This window comes from Salvelinus fontinalis, chromosome 42 (genome assembly GCF_029448725.1).
Source record: "Salvelinus fontinalis isolate EN_2023a chromosome 42, ASM2944872v1, whole genome shotgun sequence".
Lineage (NCBI taxonomy): Eukaryota > Metazoa > Chordata > Actinopteri > Salmoniformes > Salmonidae > Salvelinus > Salvelinus fontinalis.
Genome location: NC_074706.1, coordinates 896696 through 919832, shown reverse-complemented (window position 1 = coordinate 919832; position 23137 = coordinate 896696). Strand labels below are relative to the sequence as shown.

At 42.7% G+C, this 23137-nt stretch overlaps 1 protein-coding gene across 1 annotated transcript; it reads left to right on the top strand.

Annotated features, from left to right (window-relative positions):
- The first annotated feature begins 7564 nt into the window (after positions 1-7564).
- Positions 7565-12496, top strand: LOC129841310 (CD209 antigen-like protein E). The gene is made up of 3 exons (XM_055909520.1): positions 7565-7802; positions 8500-8612; positions 11936-12496. Exons 1-3 carry the CDS (start codon positions 7635-7637, stop codon positions 12084-12086), a joined length of 432 nt encoding a protein of 143 aa, XP_055765495.1. The 5' UTR covers positions 7565-7634; the 3' UTR covers positions 12087-12496.
- Positions 12497-23137: the final 10641 nt, after the last annotated feature.

Below are 23137 nucleotides of genomic sequence, written 5' to 3'. Positions count from 1 at the left end.
TGATAAAGGACTAATGAATCACTATGGTATGGAGTAACATCTAGTTGTTAAATGACTAATGAATCACTATGGTATGGAGTAACATCTAGTTGTTAATGAATCACTATGGTATGGAGTAACATCTAGTTGTTAAAGGACTAATGAATCACTATGGTATGGTGAAGCAGTGTGTAATTGATTGCTAATTGACATGATGACAAATAGGAGAGATTGTTGAGATTTTTTGATTGTAAAAAGTTTCATTTGTTTAATTCTTCTATTTGAAAATATATTTAGATGTCTTGTTTTTGACACAAATCAATAAACATATTAAACAGCATCATATCAGTTCATTTATTCATTAACTAGACCTACTGTTGACCAATAATAACTTGTGTTTGTTATGAGAAATCACTTATATTATTAGGCCAAAAGACATGATTAGGATTTAGAAATAAAGCAGGGAGCAGAATGAACAAGGGATGAAGAGGAAGTCACACACAACTGTCTGGTCCACAAGGCTGAATCCCAAATGTCATCCTATTCTCTATGTAGTGCACTTAAAGAGAATATGGTGCCATTTGACTCACATCCCAAAAGTCTCCTTCTTATTGGTGGATAGAGCCTTGACACATTCTAACACCTACAGCCTTCTTATTGGTGGATAGAGCCTTGACACATTCTAACACCTAGAGCCTTCTTATTGGTGGATAGAGCCTTGACACATTCTAACACCTACAGCCTTCTTATTGGTGGATAGAGCCTTGACACATTCTAACACCTACAGCCTTCTTATTGGTGGATAGAGCCTTGAAACATTCTAACACCTACAGCCTTCTTATTGGTGGATGGAGCCTTGACACATTCTAACACCTACAGCCTTCTTATTGGTGGATAGAGACTTGAAACATCCTGTCACCAGCTTTGGGCCGCAGACAGAGAACAGAGAAGTACAGGATTTAGACACATCAGACCAACTTCTGCTCAGTCAGAAAGGTAATCACACAGTAAGTCAATACTGTAAGTAAAAGTAAGTTTGAATCACAGATGTTACAATAAGAGGTCAAACAGACTGAATTAGTTGATTCATTGATTGGTGTAATCATTGATATCCGGTACGGTTAGTTAAGATGGCCGACTACGTCAACAAACAGGTGATTGAATTAAATGAAGTTACTGAAGAAAACCAGAACAGAGCAACGAGGAGCGTGAAGACTGAGACCCATCTCTCAGGTAAGAACTAAGAATTCTGGTTATCTGAGTCTCTCACACAGTAGCTGAGGCACGCAGGCAGGTCTGCACATACAAACTGAACGCATTCACACACTAATACCACACACTAATACCACACACTAATACCACACACTAATACCACACACACACACACACACACACTAATACCACACACTAGAAAAAGACGTGTACATGTTTTATTGTTCTGTCTTCTGGGTGGTTCAGTTGGTACAGAACCTGGAGTTTACAACCTGCTGGGGCCACAAACACTCAAATGTATCAATTCAATGTCTTTTTACACTTCAGTTATTGGAACTATTTAAATAAGATTAATTTAAAAAAAATAAAAAAATATAGCAACAACACAGTGGATAACACCACTGTTTTTGGTACACAGCTAAGGATCTGGAGAAATGTAACCACTCTCAAATTCATAGAGAGAGCTACAGTATGTCTGCAAGGAGTGACCATTCATGATCAAAATGATAGTTTGAACCCTTTGAGACTATGCAGTGTTAGTTTACAATTCCATAGTTTATAATTACATGGTAAAAAAAGTTTATATTTGGGTTCTGATGGGGTTAGACAGTTAAACTAAGATCATGAGGTATTTCTATGTTACACTTTTCAAGAATACATTTGGTAAATATCATTCATTTAAATTAATGTTCAAAAATAATTGATATAAAAATCGCAGATTGACCCTTTAAATCATGCTACGGCTATATTGTGTAACTTTAGTCATTTCTTCATACTGTAGCTTCCTGTTTATCAGATGTGCGATGACCACACTCTTGAGCAAACTGCTGCTGGAAAACCAATGACACGTTGGAAATGTTTGGTTCTCAGAATTAGTTAGGGATCTGTGGGATGATGTGTGTTCTGTTTAAATCTGAATCATTAGTGATGATGGTGTTTGTGTTTGTGTGTGTGTGTGTGTGTGTGTGTGTGTGTGTGTGTGTGTGTGTGTGTGTGTGTGTGTGTGTGTGTGTGTGTGTGTGTGTGTGTGTGTGTGTGTGTGTGTGTGTGTGTGTGTGTGTGTGTGTGTGTGTGTGTGTGTGTGTGTGTGTGTGTGTGTGTGTGTGTGTGTGTGTGTGTGTGTGTGTGTGTGTGTGTGTGTGTGTGTGTGTGTGTGTGTGTGTGTGTGTGTGTGTGTGTGCGTGTGTGTGTTCCTCTTTCCTCTGCAGACGGAAGACTCTACAGGCTGGCTGCTGTGTGTTTTGGAGTGCTGTGTGTTTTACAAGTCACTCTCAACATCTCCCTGAGACTGGCTTTCTGTGAGTGAGGCTATCCTCTTTTATAATGCACTACATTTGAACAGGGCCGATAGGGCAGATGTGAATGTCATTGTCACACCATCTTTCTGTTCTCACAAAACAAGGATCACAATTCAGACTTACAGACGTTACATAGCTTATGGGACCCGTAGTTTGACAGTATTGTTGAAACCCAAACAAAAAGAATGACAACACCACAACCATTATGTCCCAAATGGCATCCTATGCTCTTCGACCAGGGCACATAGGGCACTAAGGAAGGAATAGGGTGTCAATTGGGACACATCCAATTCCCTGTCTTTCAGTCCACTCCAATAGAGAGAGAGAGCAGTTAAACGGCTGTTACAACACCACTGGCCTGGCGCAGGATGGAGACCAGCCAGATACCAGTAGTATCATGGATCTGTGTACAGAGAGAGACCAGTGCCGGATGAACAGAAACCAGCTAGAGAGGGAGAGAGACCAGTTACAGGAGCGTTACACTACCCTGACTACAGATCGGGACATGTTCAGAGACAGGGTCAGTCTTCTGACCAATGAGAAGGTGGTGCTGGAGGAGAGACTCTCTAGGTGTGTAACGGCTGTCGCTCTCCTCATCCTCGGTTGAGGTGAGGAGAGAAGGATCTTCAGACCAAAACGCAGCTTGCGGGAAATAAGCCATCTTTTTATTTATAACAACGATGAAGATGGCAACACGAAAACAAACACTTTAACAAACTTACAAAATAAGAAAACGACGTTGACGAAACCTGAACATAAACTTACATAACTAAACATAAACTCACGTACAGGAAACAGACGACATCGAAACGAAACGAAACAAACAAACGCTACAGTCCCGTGTGGCACGAACATACATACTAACACAGGAGACAATCACCCACAAACAAACAGTGAGAATGCCCTACCTAAATATGACTCTTAATTAGAGGAAAACGCAAACCACCTGCCTCTAATCAAGAGCCATACCAGGCAAACCAAAACCAACATAGAAACAGATAACATAGACTGCCCACCCAAAACTAACGCCCTGACCAATTACACATACAAAAACAACATAAAACTGGTCAGGACCGTTACATAACCCCCCCCTCAAGGTGCGAACTCCGGGCGCACCATCACAAAGTCCAGGGGAGGGTCTGGGTGGGCAGGTGACCACGGTGGTGGCTCCGGCTCTGGACGCTGTCCCCACACCACCATAGTCACTCCCCGTCTTCTTCTTCCCCTCCCAATGCCCACCCTAAAACTCACATCCCCTAAATAAACATCCAGCACCAGGAGAAGGGGCAGCACCGGGACAAAGGGCAGCACCGGGACAAGGGGCAGCACCGGGACAAGGGGCAGCACCGGGAAAAGGGGCAGCACCGGGACAAGGGGCAGCACCGGGACAAGGGGCAGTACCGGGACAAGGGGCAGCACCGGGATAAGGGGCAGCACCGGGATAAGGGGCAGCACCGGGACAAGGGGCAACACCGGGACAAGGGGCAGGTCCCGGCTGATAAACTCTGGCAGATCCTGGCTGAGGGACTCTGGCAGGTCTATGCAGGCTGACAGCTCTCGACGCTCATGGCAGGCTGACGGCTCTCGACGCTCATGGCAGGCTGACGGCTCTCGACGCTCATGGCAGGCTGACGGCTCTCGACGCTCATGGCAGGCTGACGGCTCTCGACGCTCATGGCAGGCTGACGGCTCTCGACGCTCATGGCAGGCTGACGGCTCTCGACGCTCATGGCAGGCTGACGGCTCTCGACGCTCATGGCAGGCTGACGGCTCTCGACGCTCATGGCTCTCTGACGGCTCTCGACGCTCATGGCTCTCTGACGGCTCTGGCTGCTCATGGCTCTCTGACGGCTCTGGCTGCTCATGGCTCTCTGACGGCTCTGGCTGCTCATGGCTCTCTGACGGCTCTGGCTGCTCATGGCTCTCTGACGGCTCTGGCTGCTCATGGCTCTCTGACGGCTCTGGCTGCTCATGGCTCGCTGGCGGCTCTGGCAGATCCTGTCTGGTTGGCGGCTCTGGCAGATCCTGTCTGGTTGACGGCTCTGGCAGATCCTGTCTGGTTGACGGCTCTGGCAGATCCTGTCTGGTTGACGGCTCTGGCAGATCCTGTCTGGTTGACGGCTCTGGCAGATCCTGTCTGGTTGGCGGCTCTGGCAGATCCTGTCTGGTTGGCGGCTCTGGCAGATCCTGTCTGGTTGGCGGCTCTGGCAGATCCTGTCTGGTTGGCGGCTCTGGCAGATCCTGTCTGGCTGACAGCTCTAGCGGCTCCTGTCTGGCGGACGGCTCTAGCGGCTCCTGTCTGGCGGACGGCTCTGTAGGCTCATGGCAGACGGGCGGCTTTGCAGGCTCATGGCAGACGGGCGGCTTTGCAGGCTCATGGCAGACGGATGGCTCAGACGGCGCTGGGGAGACGGATGGCTCAGATGGCGCTGGGGAGACGGATGGCTCAGATGGCGCTGGGGAGACGGATGGCTCAGATGGCGCTGGGGAGACGGATGGCTCAGGCCGGATACGGCGCACTGTAGACCTGGTGCGTGGTGCCGGAACTGGAGGCACCGGGCTAAGGATAAGCACCTTCCTACTAGTGCGGGGAGCAGGAACAGGGCACACTGTATTCTCAAAGCCCACTCCACAACTGATGCGCGGCACCGGCACTGGTGACGCCGGGCTGAGGACAAGCACATCAGGATTAGTAGGGGGAGAAGATACAGTTTGTACAGGGCTCTGGAGACGCACTGGTAGCTTAGTGCGTGGGGCCGGAACTGGAGGCACCGGGCTAGATACACGCACTACAGGGAGAGTGCGTGGAGGAGGAACAGGGCTCAGGATACGCACTGGTAGCCTAGTGCGTAGTGTAGACACTGTAGGTACTAGGCTGGGGCGGGGAGGTGGTGCCGGAAATACCGGACCGTGGAGACGTACTGGCACTCTTGAGCATTGAGCCTGCCCAACCTTACCTGGTTGAATGCTCCCGGTTGCCCGACCAGTGCGGGGAGGTGGAATAACCCGCACCGGCCTATGTAGGCGAACCGGGGAAACCATGCGTAAGGCAGGTGCCATGTATGCCGGCCCGAGGAGACGCACTGGAGACCAGACGCGTTGAGCCGGCCTCATGACACCTGGCTCAATACCCAATCTAGCCCTACCAGTGCGGGGAGGTGGAATAACCCGCACTGGGCTATGCACTCGTACAGGAGACACCGTGCGCTCTACTGCGTAACACGGCGCCTGCCCGTACTCCCGCTCTCCACGGTAAGCCTGGGAAGTGGGCGCAGGTCTCCTACCTGCCCTTGGCCCACTACCTCCTAGCCCCCCCCCAAGAAATTTTTGGGAATTACTTACGGGCTTTTTTGGCTTCCGTGCCAGACGCGTTCCCTCATAGCTCCGGTTCCTCTCCCCGGTAGCCTCTGCTCTCCTCAGTGCCTCCACCTGTTCCCATGGGAGGCGATCCCTACCAGCCAGGATCTCCTCCCAAGTGTAGCAACCCTTTCCGTCCAATACATCGTCCCATGTCCATTGCTCCTTTCTCTCCTGTCCCTTACTCTGTTTAGTTCTCCCTTGCCGCTTGGTCTTAGCGGGGTGGGTGATTCTGTAAAGGCTGTCGCTCTCCTCATCCTCGGTTGAGGTGAGGAGAGAAGGATCTTCAGACCAAAACGCAGCTTGCGGGAAATAAGCCATCTTTTTATTTATAACAACGATGAAGATGGCAACACGAAAACAAACACTTTAACAAACTTACAAAATAAGAAAACGACGTTGACGAAACCTGAACATAAACTTACATAACTAAACATAAACTCACGTACAGGAAACAGACGACATCGAAACGAAACGAAACAAACAAACGCTACAGTCCCGTGTGGCACGAACATACATACTAACACAGGAGACAATCACCCACAAACAAACAGTGAGAATGCCCTACCTAAATATGACTCTTAATTAGAGGAAAACGCAAACCACCTGCCTCTAATCAAGAGCCATACCAGGCAAACCAAAACCAACATAGAAACAGATAACATAGACTGCCCACCCAAAACTAACGCCCTGACCAATTACACATACAAAAACAACATAAAACTGGTCAGGACCGTTACAAGGTGTGGTAAGTTGTCAAGTCAGTCAGTAGGGGTGCGTCCCATTCTCTACCCTTCCTTCTCCTGAAGTGTATACTTGTTCAGTCATGAATTTAAATGCATTGGACTGGTGCAAGCATATTCATTTAAATCAGTGTGGGAGTGTACACTTCGGGAGAAGGGTTTAGCATTGGAATTTATTCCCTGTGTGCACCCTCGTTATGGACTTACAAATAGTTAATGACAGTGTTAGAATTTGTTGTTTAACACTTGTTACATACAGTATACTGTACAGTATTTCTCTGACAGAGCTAAATATTTATCGGAAAATCTGGAAACCTGACTTGAATGAAATCTGTCCCAATAATCTCTCCTTTCTCCAGATGTTCCCTTCATGGATTTAAAAATAAATTACTGGTGTAAGGTTCTTATTTGTCAGACTAAATAACCCACGGACACTAGAGAAGCTTCAACCAAGTTTAATTCTTCCCAAAGGTTCTGTACAGCTGTATTCAGACAACCCAACATTTGTCCCATCCAGATATTTATATCCCACTTAAGACACTCCTCCTTCTCTCCAATCCTTACATGTTATGGTCCTACAGGAAGAGAGTAAAGAGGGTAACAGGATACCAAACCTTTATTAGTCCCTTATGAGAATCTGTCCTCACCTCCTGACCTCAACCCCTCCTTCATCTAATCCACAGATGTCCATCTGTCTCCACTGTACCAACATGTTGCTCTCCTCTTCTCCACCCAACACATTCCACAGCCATCTGTCTTTCTACAGAGACGCAGACTTTTTTATAATACTATGTGTCTGATCTATCATGTCTTTAATATCTCGATGTTCAAAATGTCGAATCAAACACTGGTATATGGGAATTCTCTCTAGTGCCCATTTCTACGCCAATGCTTTTAGATTTGTGGGAAGTAGTGAACGATTGCACACTTCAAGAGAAAGAAGAGATTTTTGGAACGCAACCCAGACCTGAATATTTGAAAACCAATATTGCGGACACTGTCTGTGTTGTCTCTAGGTACTGGAAGAGAGGTGGAAGGGAGTGGCATGGCAGTCCCAACGATGAGGACTGTGTTAAAGTGTCCTAAAGGATGGAGGATGTTGGGATCCAGCTGTTACTTTCTGTCTACTGAGAGGAAAACCTGGGAGGAGAGCAAACTGGATTGTCTGGCGAGAGGAGCAGATCTGGTGATCATAAACAGCAGACAAGAACAGGTGAGAGAGAGAGGGGGGGGGTGACTCTTGGAAGATTAGTCCAAATGAGGACTAAAAGGATCTCTTTTAGTCCTCATTTGGACTAATCTTCCAAGAGTCCTTAAACATGAAATTACAATTTATAATACGATCACATTTTCACATATAACACGCTGTTACCAACAGACATAATACACTAAAATATTGACCAGATTAATACTCTAACAGTCTGAAAAGATAGATTGATTCCTCATCTACCATAGTCCAGCACAACTTCCCTATGTATTATATTTAAATGGTTTAAAGTATTGTTTAAATGTATATATTGTAAGGTTTCTGGTTTGCTCAGAGAGAGAGAGAGAGAGAGAGAGAGAGAGAGAGAGAGAGAGAGAGAGAGAGAGAGAGAGAGAGAGAGAGAGAGAGAGAGAGAGAGAGAGAGAGAGAGAGAGAGAGAGAGAGAGAGAGAGAGAGAGAGAGAGAGGAGAGAGAGAGAGAGAGAGAGAGAGAGAGAGAGAGAGAGAGAGAGAGAGAGAGAGAGAGAGAGAGAGACATTCTATATTATTATTTGTCATTGTTTTAATTGTATTACAATGTTTATTGTATACATTGTTGCTTTGGCAATATTGACACAATGTTTTTCATGCCAATAAAGCAGCTTGAATTTGAATTTGAGAGAGAGTGTCATGATGTTTAGAATAACTTTATTCAATCCTAACAGAAGTTGTTGTACCAGCTGGATGGTGATGCAGATCTCCTGGTCTGGATTGGTCTGACTGATTCCGTTAATGAGGGGGCCTGGAAATGGGTGGATGGCACACCACTGACCACATCGTAGGAGAAATTACTACTTTTATAATACGGCTCTAACATTTGGATAGCATTTTGGATGATGTTTCTACCACAGTATCTGACAGTGTCTGACAATTTCACTTATGTGTCCTGTTCTCAGTGGTGATTTTAGCATGTAAATCTTGGTGGGGCAAACGCAACAATTATTTTGGGATGAATGCCAGCAAAGCTGGCATGGGACACTATTACAGTATTCTCTCTGTACACCAAGTCAGAACCGGGTGCATATAATCAAATAAGCATTTAAGCAGACAATGAAAGCTCTTACAATATTCAATGACATTTCTCTAAAACAAGCTATAGGCTAAATGTGCATCACCAAGTCAGAACAGTAGACTAAATTATGAGGGGGAAAGGGACCAAAGTATTAGGATGAGACACATGAACTACTAACAGCTTACTACACAACACCCACGTAGTATTACTTTCTTAGCTACAGTCTACATATCTCCCTGGCATATTACATCATTTATGCAGCACCATATAAGACCTTTTTCACACCCTCTCCACCAAATAGCAGGCAGCGGTAGCAAAATAGTGATTGCTTTGCAACGCTTGCAGTTAGCCACTGATTCCTTACAAACCACTCCTTGTTGAATTTGTTTATGTGTAATGTTTATGTCCAATGGCCGATGATCACCGATACATTTTATCTATAATTTCTCTTCATATGACAAGGATTTAAAAGGAATTGCCCGTAGATTGTTGACGTGATTCATGATAATGACTGCTCGTCTAGCTTGCTAGCTAAGATTTTTAAAGTATGATGTCCAATCAAAGCTACGGTAGATATAACGTGATTTGTCATTTATCTGTGGCTAATGACTTTGAGCTTTCTTGGATGGGCACTTTAATGTAAATCTATGGCAGCACCCAAGGGGGCTTGAACTGCCTAACTTTCTCTGTAGATTCTGCTGTGACGTAGGGTCCCCATGAGTGACCGAACACTGAGCCAATCACGGCACAATTAAAGAACTCTACCAACCCCTATGCCCGGTATATTCCGCTGGCTGCTCCTCCACCACAGAAAGCCCTGAGCTATGCTGAAACACCTGTATACCTGGTACATGGAAATTCCCTCTAATGCACATCCCTACACCAACCCAATTCTTTTGGATTTGTGGGAAGTTGTGGACGAGCTCACACTTCAGGAGAAAGGAGAGATTATTGGAACGCAACCCAGATCTAAATATTTGAAAAAACAATATAGCGGTCACTGTGTCTGTGTTCGAATACCCATACTAACATACTGTATACTACATACTTAATGAGTATGTACTATATACTAGTAGTTCGTTTTAGTATACTGTAAACGAACAGTATCGTTTCAGTTGAGCGTACTAGACAGAGCGTCGTCTGTCTATCGGAAGTTGAGGCTGTTGCTATGCAACCTCTTGGTAGCTTATGAGTGTAACGGATGTGAAATGGCTAGCTAGTTAGCGGGTACGCGCTAGTAGCATTTCAATCAGTTACGTCACTTGCTCTGAGACTTAAGTAGTGTTGCCCCTTGCTTTGCAAGGGCCGTGGCTTTTGTGGAGCGATGGGTAACGCTGCTTCGTGGGTGACTGTTGTCGATGTGTGCAGAGGGTCCCTGGTTCGCGCCCGGGTCGGGGCGAGGGGACGGTTTAAAGTTATACTGTTACATTGGTGCCGTGACCCGGATCACTGGTTGCTGCGGAAAAGGAGGAGGTTGAAAGGGGGGTGAGTGTAACGGATGTGAAATGGCTAGCTAGTTAGCAGGTACGCGCTAGTAGCATTTCAATCAGTTACGTCACTTGCTCTGAGACTTAAGTAGTGTTGCCCCTTGCTTTGCAAGGGCCTCGGCCTTTGTGGAGCGATGGGTAACGACCGTGCTTCGTGGGCAACCGTTGTTGATGTGTGCAGAGGGTCCCTGGTTCGCGCCCGGGTCGGGGCGAGGGGACGGTTTAAAGTTATACTGTTACATTGATGCTGTTGACCCGGATCACTGGTTGCTGCGGAAAAGGAGGAGGTTGAAAGGGGGGTGAGTGTAACGGATGTGAAATGGCTAGCTAGTTAGCGGGTACGCGCTAGTAGCATTTCAATCAGTTACGTCACTTGCTCTGAGACTTAAGTAGTGTTGCCCCTTGCTTTGCAAGGGCCGTGGCTTTTGTGGAGCGATGGGTAACGCTGCTTCGTGGGTGACTGTTGTCGATGTGTGCAGAGGGTCCCTGGTTCGCGCTCGGGTCGGGGCGAGGGGACGGTTTAAAGTTATACTGTTACATGAGCATAACTAATGACTAGCTAAACATTTTACGATTTCTGGTGTGTTCGTAAATTACATTTGGTGTGGCAGCGTGCGCTCTGGGCATTCGTAAATCCAGAGCGTTTCGCCCTCGGAGCGTTCAGAGCGCACGCTGGACGCTCTGGCCAAGGACTAGGGTTGATCCGAGCGTTCAACGGCAGTCAAGCACCCAAGCTAACTGGCTAACGTTGGCTAGCTATGAGAAACACCTCACTTTGACCGTTTTACTCGCCCTAGCAGAACTGGTTAAGCTCTTGTCATGTTATCCAGAGTGTTGGTGACTAACTGTGCCGATCGCAACAATTTAACTACGCTTTTTGCCAACGTTTACTGACATCGGTCATCATATTCAAAGGGTGTTGAGCGTTTGTAAATTCATCCGTTATGCTGCGCGAGAGTGCTCTAAAATCAGAGTAGATAGCTAGAATGAACCATGTCCATTGAAACGCACAACGATTATACCACTTAGTTAAGAATTATGTGAATAATCAAGTCAATAAACGTTGGGTAGTTAGATAGCAGATAGTTAATATACTGACTGGCACGTTCGATGTACTAGTAGCAAACTAACCTTATGTAGATAGCTAACATACCGGTACATACTGCTATATTGCTATGCGATTTGTAAGGATAGCGTAGCAAAAAAATTGTCAGCCAGCATAACGTGTAACGTAATTTATTTGAAAATTCATTACTTTATTAATTGCTCAACATTTTCTTAAAAATGTTCATAATTAGTTAAAGTAATGAATTAGTATCTGCTCTCGTTGGACTTGGGCTAAATATTTTCTGCCATTTTTTTCTTATCTGAAAACGTTGTGAAGCCACGACCATTTTCTAAAGAATTGCATTATGGGCCCTAAAAGTAGAGAAACCGAATGTATACTACGTATTTTGGCGAATTTAGTACGACTTCCGGGAACTTTTGGCATACTAACTCAATCCATACTATGACCAATAAGCATGCTATAAACTCAATTCACGTCACAAATGGTGCGGTTAGTATGAGTAGTCGAACACAGCGTGTGTGTGTTGTTTCTAGGTACTGGAAGAGTGGTCAGCCGGACCATGGTGGTACCAACAACGAGGAGGATTGTGTCGAGGTCTACCATCGGGACAGCGTTTTGGCCAACTGGAACGATGCGCCATGCGACCGCATGCTGCACTGGATCTGTGAGAAATTACAGAAATAGCTACATACAGTATAGGTCAAATCCACATGCTGCACTGGATCTGTGAGAAATGACAGAAATAGCTACATATAGGTCAAATCCACATTTTGTTTAAATGTGTTTATTTTATTGTTGCACATTAACATTTTCCCTAAGATTGTGTAATTAACTGAGCACATGCATTTGCATGGTACATGGTATTATCTTTCTGTCTTTCATCTGTAATTCATTTTTGGCAATATATTATTGGCAGCCTTTTGGATCAGTCACAATACTGTATTGGTTTCAGCGTTGCCCTCTTCCCTCTAAACAGTTTATTCATTAAGTATTACTTCTATGAAATGGTATTGTAAGATCTATTCCGCTGTAAGATATATTTTCATCTGTTTCAATCTGGTGTACAAAACCCAAAGTAAAAGACCATAAAACAGATCTACCGCTTCCTAGACCGCTTATGTTGCTTATGCCTGGAATCGGCCCTACACACACAAACACATGTACGCAATCAGACACGCACACAAGCACGCACGCATTTTAACCTCAGTAAAGTTTCAGTTTTAGAGCAGCATCTATGCCAGGGTTGCCCAATCATTTTCCTGAAGAGCCTTCAAACTCAACTCTGGATGTCGAAGCCAGTTCCACTGCAATGTTTCATTGTTCCCTTCTAAACAGGGACTGATTTAGACCTGGCACACCAGGTGAGTACAATTAATTATCAGGTAGAATAGAAAACCAGCAGACTCCGGACCTCGTAAGAGTATGAGTTTAATACCCCTGCTGTGGAGCAGGGCTCTCCAACCCTAGTCCTGTAGAGCTACTGTCCTCTAGATTCTCACTCCAACCCTGTTCCTGGAGAGCTACTGTCCTGTAGGTTCTCATTCCAACCTTGTTCCTGGAGAGCTACTGTCCTGTAGGTTCTCACTCCAACCCTGTTCCTGGAGAGCTACTGTCCTGTAGGTTCTCATTCCAACCCTGTTCCTGGAGAGCTACTGTGCTGTAGGTTTTCACTCCAACCCTGTTCCTGGAGAGCTACTGTCCTGTAGGTTCTCACTCCAACCCTGTTCCTGGAGAGCTACTGTCCTGTAGGTTCTCATTCCAACCCTGTTCCTGGAGAGCTACTGTACTGTAGGTTCTCATTCCAACCTTGTTCCTGGAGAGCTACTGTCCTGTAGGTTCTCATTCCAACCCTGTTCCTGGAGAGCTACTGTCCTGTAGGTTCTCACTCCAACCCTGTTCCTGGAGAGCTACTGTACTGTAGGTTCTCACTCCAACCCTGTTCCTGGAGAGCTACTGTCCTGTAGGTTTTAGCTCCAATCCTAATAATATAGAGCACCTGACTCCAATAATTAGCTGTTGAAAAGCTGAATCAGGTCAATTAAAACTGAGGTTGGAGCAGAGACCTGCTTGCTCTCCTAAAGGGGGTATCTCTCCAGGAATAGGGTTGGAGTTAAAACCTACAGAAGGGTAGGTCTCCAGGAACATGGTTGGCGTTAAAACTTACTGGAGGGTATCTCTCCAGGAAGTATTTGTAAAATGATTTACAAAATGTAGTTGTATGTTTTTTAACCTCTACTTCCTCACAAACCCGGGTCCGGGAGCACCCCCACCAGTAAAAAAGCTGACTAGCATAGGCTAGCATAGCGTCACAAGTAAATAGTAGCATCTAAATATCATTAAATTAAATCACAAGTCCAAGACACCAAATGAAAGATACATATCTTGTGAATCTAGCCATCATTTCTGATTTTTTAAATGTTTTACAGGGAAGACACAATATGTAAATCTATTAGCTAACCACGTTAGCAAAAGACACCACTTCTTTACTCCACCATTTTTTTACTCCATCAGTAGCTATCACAAATTCGACCAAATAAAGATATAAATAGCCACTAACCAAGAAACAACCTCATCAGATGACAGTCTGATAACATATTTATTGTATAGCATATGTTTTGTTAGAAAATGTGCATATTTCAGGTATAAATCAGAGTTTACCATTGCAGCCACCATCACAACTCCATCACAAAGCAAGGCTGCACTGCAAGTAATGGCGGCTTATGCATTTGACTTTTTTCAACAGAACAACGAATTATCAGCATAAATAGTTCTTACTTTTTGATGAACTCTCATCAGAATCTTGGGATAGGTGTCCTTTGTCCAAAAGAATCGTTGCTAGGTTGTAGAATGTCGTCTTCAACGTTGCAATTAACAGTAAACATTAGCAATGTGGGCCAGAGATACCCAACTTCCTACAACGCCACGAAAATAAATACCCGAAAATCGCAATATACTGACATAAACTGATATAATTTGGTTCAAAATAACAAGATTATGATGTCTTTAAAGCCTATATCGAATAAAAACACAGCCGGAAATGTCTAAGATCTATAACCGATGCTTCCAGTAGAACGTGCCAAGGTCCTCAGTGCGTCAGAGCGAAGGGGAAAAGAACGATACACGTCTTTGCCAAGGGATTTATAACCTTTGGGATCTACGTAGAGACTCCATTTCAAGTCTCCCTATTCGCTAACAACCAGGGGAAGGCGTATGCAGTGCATCTCAACCAATAGAAGACAGGCAGAGTTATACACAGGTCTGAGAGCAGGTTGGAAAATTTGGCATTCTCACATCCACATAGGGAAATTGCTCTAAGTCCAGTTCTGTTTCACTCACATATATAATTCAAACGGTTTTAGAAACTAGAGAGTGTTTTCTATCCAATAGTAATAATAATATGCATATTGTACGAGTAAGAATTGAGTACGAGGCAGTTTAATTTGGGAACGTCAAGATTACATAGTGCTAACAGCTCCCCCTATTATAGAAAAATGTACTTAAAGAAGTATACTTTGATTAAAAATATGTATTTTTTAACATATGAACTCAGGGAATTACCATTTAGGCTTTCAAACTTGTTGATCTGGTAATAAGCATATAGAAGGTAGGTCTAGTCACAGACACAATTACAGTACTTTACCCCCACATGGTCTGACCCATGTCATCGCTCTTAGCCTACCTTTACCAAGAAGTATATACAGTCACGTCCACATTTTGCAAAAATACTTTGAAAAAAATAAAACATCTAAATAAATAAAAATTGCAAGAAGATAAAAGGGTCAAAATGATTGTCACCGCTGTACTCCAGCACCCTCCCACTGCGAGGATAACAACACGGAGACTAATCTGTTTAAAAATACTCCAGCACCCTCCCACTGCGAGGATAACAACACTGAGACTAGTCTGTTTAAAAATACTCCAGCACCCTCCCTCTGCGAGGATAACAACACTGAGACTAGTCTGTTTAAAAATACTCCAGCACCCTCCCTCTGCGAGGATAACAACACTGAGACTAGTCTGTTTAAAAATACTCCAGCACCCTCCCTCTGCGAGGATAACAACACTGAGACTAGTCTGTTTAAAAATACTCCAGCACCCTCCCTCTGCCAGGATAACAACACTGAGACTAGTCTGTTTAAAAATACTCCAGCACCCTCCCTCTGCAAGGGTAACAACACTGAGATTAGTCTGTTTAAAAATACTCCAGCACCCTCCCACTGCGAGGATAACAACACTGAGACTAGTCTGTTTAAAAATACTCCAGCACCCTCCCACTGCGAGGATAACAACACTGAGACTAGTCTGTTTAAAAATACTCCAGCACCCTCCCACTGCGAGGATAACAACACTGAGACTAGTCTGTTTAAAAATACTCCAGCACCCTCCCTCTGCCAGGATAACAACACTGAGACTAGTCTGTTTAAAATACTCCAGCACCCTCCCTCTGCAAGGGTAACAACACTGAGACTAGTCTGGTTAAAAATACTCCAGCACCCTCCCACTGCGAGGATAACAACACTGAGACTAGTCTGTTTAAAAATACTCCAGCACCCTCCCTCTGCCAGGATAACAACACTGAGACTAGTCTGTTTAAAAATACTCCAGCACCCTCCCACTGCGAGGATAACAACACTGAGACTAGTATGTTTGCAATGTATAAGTACCCATTAGTTACAAGTAAGTTCCCCTCAAGATACACTTAATTTTACCTATCTAAATCCTGTGTTACACCTAGTAATTACATTGTACTTATGCATGTACTACATGTACTCTGTGGTGTACATTTGTTTTATTTTAATCTGGGATGACACCCATATGCCAGACCCCAGTCAGTGAGGTTGACCTAAATCTGATCTGTTTCTGTTAACTCAACCAAGTTAACCCCGGCAAGTGTTAGCAACAACATTGAGTGTAGATTTTGTAAAGTGCATTCAAGGGTAAGTAAATAAAGCCTCCAACCTTCGTAACTCGGACACCCAGGACATCGGTCTAGGAGAGATGACAGCCTTGTGACAGTTGTTACTGAATCGGATGCAGAGGCGAAGAAACAAACGTGCACATATGTAACAGATATGCTAACAAACATTTGTCGTTACACCTCTAATTACAGACTGCAATTATCATCAGTTCCATGTTATTATTACAGTGTAACTTTCAGTTATTAAAACGAACTACAATGCTTGTTACAGTGTAATGATACATGTAATTGCACTGTAATAAGTACCCGTTAAAATTAAGATTTACAGATTTGTCAACCAATTAATGTATACAAAATGATTAGGTAACATTTCATTAAATACTTAATAAGTTTGAATGTTACAGAGCATCATTTTAAAATGCATGATGCTGGATGATCAGGGACAGAGAGCTTATGAATCACCAATAATCCTTTAAAGAAAATGTTTGTTGATCTACATCTCTGTGTTAACTTCCTGAGACAACTCAACAAATGACAGAGCACACCTTTAATCATAGCATGCTGAGTATCACAGACTATTACAGTAATGCTATACAGACTATTACAGCATCGCTATACAGACCTGGTTTTGCTATACAGACTGTTACAGCATCGCTATATAGACTATTACATCATCGCTATTCAGACTATAACAGCATCGCTATACAGACCTGGTTTTGCTATACAGACTATTACAGCATCGCTATACAGACCTGGTTTTGCTATACAGACTATTACAGCATCGCTATACAGACTGTTACAGCATCACTATATAGACTATTACATCATCGCTATACAGACTATAACAGTATCGCTATACAGACTATTACAGTATCGCTATACAGACTGTTACAGTATCGCTATACAGACTATTACAGTATCGCTATACAGACTGTTACAGTATCACTATACAGACTGTTACAGTATCACTATACAGACTATTACAGTATCGCTATACAGACTATTACAGTATCGCTATACAGACTATTGCAGTATCGCTATACATACTATTACAGTATCGCTATACAGACTTACAGTATTGCTATACAGACTATTACAGTATCGCTATACAGACTGTTACAGCATCGCTATACAGACTTACAGTATCGCTATACAGACTATTACAGTATCGCTATACAGACTATTGCAGTATCGCTATACAGACTTACAGTATCGCTATACAGACTTGCAGCATCGCTATACAGACTTACAGTATCGCTATACAGACTATTTTAGTATCACTATACAGACTATTACAGTATTGCTATACAGACTGTTACAGCATCACTATATAGACTATTACATCATCGCTATACAGACTATAACAGCATCGCTATACAAACTATTACAGTATCGCTATACAGACTTACAGTATCGCTATACAGACTATTGCAGTATCGCTATACAGACTATTACAGTATCGCTATACAGACTGTTACAGTATCACTATACAGACTATTACAGTATCGCTATACAGACTGTTACAGTATCGCTATACAGACTATTACAGTATCGCTATACAGACTGTTACAGTATCACTATACAGACTGTTACAGTATCACTATACAGACTATTACAGTATCGCTATACAGACTATTACAGTATCGCTATACAGACTATTACAGTATCGCTATACAGACTATTGCAGTATCGCTATACATACTATTACAGTATCGCTATACAGACTTACAGTATCGCTATACAGACTATTACAGTATCGCTATACAGACTGTTACAGCATCGCTATACAGACTTACAGTATCGCTATACAGACTATTACAGTATCGCTATACAGACTATTGCAGTATCGCTATACAGACTTACAGTATCGCTATACAGACTTGCAGCATCGCTATACAGACTTACAGTATCGCTATACAGACTATTTTAGTATCACTATACAGACTATTACAGTATTGCTATACAGACTATTACAGTATCGCTATACAGACTATTACAGTATCACTATACAGACGATTACAGTATCACTATACAGACTATTACAGTATCGCTATACAGACTATTACAGTATCGCTATACAGACTATTACAGTATCGCTATACAGACTATTACAGTATCACTATACAGACTATTACAGTATCACTATACAGACTATTACAGTATCACTATACAGACTATTACAGTATCGCTATACAGACTATTACAGTATCGCTATACAGACTATAACAGTATAGCTATACAGACTATTACAGTATCGCTATACAGACTATAACAGTATAGCTATACAGACTATTACAGTATCGCTATACAGACTATTACAGTATCGCTATACAGACTATTACAGTATCGCTATACAGACTATTACAGTATCGCTATACAGACTATTACAGGACTTTGACCAACTTCCCTAAAACAAATATGTAGTTCTGCTATTTGTAACGGTGTTGTTTCAGTGATGAGTCAGTCTAAGTCAATCATTTGATGGCAAACATGAACCAAATCCCATGGTTGTTAAGATGAAGTCCACCCATTAGAATGTCCCTTTGTTATTTGATAGTTATTTTCGCTGAGCATGTGAACACTCGAAGAGTTTAATTCCAAAACGCTATATTTACATTTTCAGAAATGTAGAAATAACTATATTTAATAAAGAACTGTACAAATGATACATTTGTGACATCAATATAAAAACATGTTTAATGAATCAACACAATATTATGAAATCTGTATGTAAAATATTGACTTTTTACATTTTTGTAATTTAGCAGATGCTCTGTAACAGTTTTCGTCTGGTGAAGGAGAAGAGGACCAAGGTGCAGCGTGGTAAGTGTTCATTTTAATAAACAAAATAAACTGAAATGACAAAAATAATAGAGCGAGAACGAAAACAAAACAGTTCTGTAAGGAATACGCACAAAACAGAAAACTATCACCCACAACCAAAATGGGGAAAACAGGCTACCTAAGTATGATTCTCAATCAGAGACATCGATCGACAGCTGCCTTTGATTGAGAACCATACCAGGCCAAACACAGAAATGGAAAACATAGAAAAACAACATAGAATGCCCACCCCAACTCACGCCCTGACCAAACCAAAATAAAGACATAAAAAAGGAACTATGGTCAGAACGTGACATGCTCTTATCCAGAGCGACTTAGAGTTAGGTTTAGGGACACATACATACACACACAGATCGGCATTGCTAAAATAATAAGTGTGCCAAAACAATTGGGGGGGGGAGAGAGCGAGAGAGAGCGAGAGAGAGAGAAGGAGAAACAGGGCTGTTTCTATTCTGTGGAAACCAGGGAGTACTTCAGTTGTTTCCATCCCCTTTTGACACCTGCCAAACCCTGACTAGGAATGAACATATCATTGTACACACACACACACACATTTGTGTATTTCCAACTATATTCCTAGTGGAGGCCTAACATGGTGAGCCTGTAATCCAACTCCTCCCTAACATTCACACAACACACTAATCTTGTTTCTTCTCCATGACAGTTTTCCTCTCTCTTATCAGTACGGATATCCTGTTTGTTTCAGGCTGTTAAAAATATTCCTGCTGTCAAGACCATTGTGCCCATTTCTGCCATTGTGAGCTCGCGCCAACCATGAACTGATTACTGCTGTTCCATCTGAACATTTTTCCAAGGGCTTATCCTGGGCCGTTCTTCCTCCCCTCTGTCTTTTCTCTCTTTCTCTCTCTCCTCTCCTCCTTTCAGAGCGACTTGCATTCATCTTAATGATCTAACCCTTTTTTTCAATATTTGCCTAAAATTACATACCCAAATCTAACTGCCTGTAGCTCAGGACCTGAAGCAAGGATATGCATATTGTTGATATCATTTGAAAGGAAACACTTTGAAGTTTGTGGAAATTTGAAATGAATGTAGGAGAATATAACATTAGATCTGGTAAAAGATAATACAACAAAGAGATGTAGGGTTCTAGATGTAATGTAGATGTTGTCCACTAGATGTCAGCAGTGTGTGTGCAAAGTTTCAGACTGATCCAGTGAAGAACTATATCACTACAAAATATTTAGTATCAAGTCTTCCAGGAGTTTTCTCAAATGTGCCGAATCGGTTTTCAAGTACATAACTATAGAGAACATACAAAAATGCTATGGATATACAAAATGTAAGTTTGCACACTCCCAGGAATTTCATACATGATGGATTATTAGGTTCCCTACAGAAAAGACATTAACCTTCACACGTCTAGATGGCCGGGCAGGGTGGGTGTGGATCCAGAGGTCAAACTGTAGAACCCAGTTCCTACATTTGAAAATAATATTTTTATATATATTTTTCCCAAAAAACTGCACTACATTTTATCTCTGGAATCCTCAGGATGACAAATCAGAGCAAGATTAATGAATGTAAGTGCATGATTTACCTTCAGAGGTGAATGTACCAAACCAGTTGCTGTGATTAGTGTTTAGTTGTTGTGTACAATCCTCAAACAATATTTGTCATCTGTAATAGCTACTGTAAATTGGACACTGCTGTTAGATTAACAAGAAATGAAGCTTTCTGCCCATATAAGACATATCTATGTCCCGGAAAGTTGGCTGTTTTTTACAACACATTCTAGTCACATATTGCATGTTGAGCAGCAACTGTTCCATATAGGGGACACCAATCCCTAGAGCAGGGCTGCCCAACCCTCTTCCTGGAGATCTACTGTCCTGTAGGTGTTCAGTCCAACCCTAATTTAGCATTTCTGATTTAGCTAGTTAAGGTCTTGTTGAGCAGCTAATTAGTAGAATCAGGTGTGTTAAATTAGGGTTGGACTGAAAACCCACAGGACGGTACATCTCCAGGAAGAGGGTTTGGCAGCCCTGACCTAGAGGTTAAGATAACTAGGTGAGACAACCACATATCACAGTCTATTATACAGGATATAAATATTGCATTCCAGCTAAACAACGGATAGACAGTGAGTGTACAAAACATCAAGAACACCTCCCTAATATCGAGTTGCGCAACCACAACTTTTTTTATTTTGCAGTTATCTTGGTAGCAACAAGTGAAAAGAGCAAATGGGAATCAAGCGTTTCAAATACAGGTACAGCCTGTTCCTTTTGGGTCAAACTGAATTACGTAGCATGTATTTGTTTGTTTGCCAACAAGGTTTTTGAAATGCAGGGAGAAACTGCCTCCAAGTAGCATACAGGTCATGTTTTCTCTAAATAAGGAACAGGTCCATCCTTTACACACACAGTGACACACACACACACACACACACACACAGTGACACACACAGTGACACACACACACACACAGTGACACACACACACACACAGTGACACACACACCCAGTGACACACACACACAGTGACACACACACACACACAGTGACACTCACACAGTAACACACACACACAGTGACACACACACTGATACACACACACAGTGACACACACACACACACACACCCAGTGACACACACACACACCGAGTGACACACACACACACACACAGAGTGACACACACACACAATGACACACACACCCATTGACACACACACCCAGTGACACACACACACCCAGTGACACACACACACGGTGACACACACACAGTGACACACAGTGACACAAAGTGACACACACACACACACAGAGTGACATACACAAACAAAGTGATACGCACACAGTGACATGCACACACACAGTGACACAGACACACACACACACACGGTGACACACACTTCCTCATTTTACCTCCATTTCATTCTCTCTAATACACTTCCTCTCTCACTCTTACCCTTTCCATCAGTCCATCTATTCTGTCATTCTCTAAACCTTACCCTTTCCATCAGTCCATCTATTCTGTCATTCTCTAAACCTTACCCTTTCCATCAGTCCATCTATTCTGTCATTCTCTAAACCTTACCCTTTCTATCAGTCCATCTATTATGTCATTCTCTAACCCTCCATGTTTTACTTTTGAGGGACAGCCTGTGGGTACATGTTTTATAAACGTATCATTTTAAATGAATAATGTATCCACCCGATCTAAAAATAACAAAACAAATAAAAGTGAGGGGGGAACAAAGAATTTGTAGATTTTTGTTGAATGACTAAATGTATGATCATAAGTACATGGTGTGGAGGGCTCTATGATAGTAATATAGTATATTTAAATAGGAGGGACATGGAATCACCTCAACAGAAGAGAAGACCACTCTTGCAGCTTCATCATTACTAATGTATATTTTCACGAGTTAAACATAAGTTAAATACAGAAACACAGTATAAAGGTATTATATGTGTGCAGTAACTGAGTATTACAATATTAACGTTGTTGTTACATAGGACATGCATTGAGTTATTACATTAGTGAAATAAGGAACGGTCACTATTCCATGTGTACAGTACTTACAAAAACTTATTGCTATGCATTTAAAATACAAGTATCAAAGTATTATGTAACATGCAAATAAAATGTTGCTCCAAAAGTAATTATGATTTCATTACACAGGCATAAGAACAGCTTAATGTTAAGTGTAACTGAGAATGCTAACAGTAACTAAATATCCCAAAACAGCTTTCTGGAATCAACTACATCCATAGTAGATGGAAAATCATGTTAGTTTGTATTCTGAGTAAACTATCCCTTTAAATAGGGTATAGTGTTTGAAACAAGAACACTGAACACAGTTTGCAATGTTTGCAATGGCTTTGAATGACTCTGCAGTCTTTCCAGGTATCATAACATTTATTGCAGCTTTCAACTTTTTCAGTGGCCTGTTGACAGAGTCATACAGTAGTTGACCATTCAACTTATTAATACTTATCTGTACAAA

Coding starts and splice junctions, on each gene's coding strand:
- LOC129841310 (XM_055909520.1), top strand. CDS start 7,635: ATGGCAGTCCCAACGATGAGGACTGTGTTAAAGTGTCCTAAAGGATGG. Junction 7,803..8,499: donor TAAACAGCAGACAAGAACAG/GTGAGAGAGAGA, acceptor CAATCCTAACAG/AAGTTGTTGTACCAGCTGGA. Junction 8,613..11,935: donor GGCACACCACTGACCACATC/GTAGGAGAAATT, acceptor TGTTGTTTCTAG/GTACTGGAAGAGTGGTCAGC.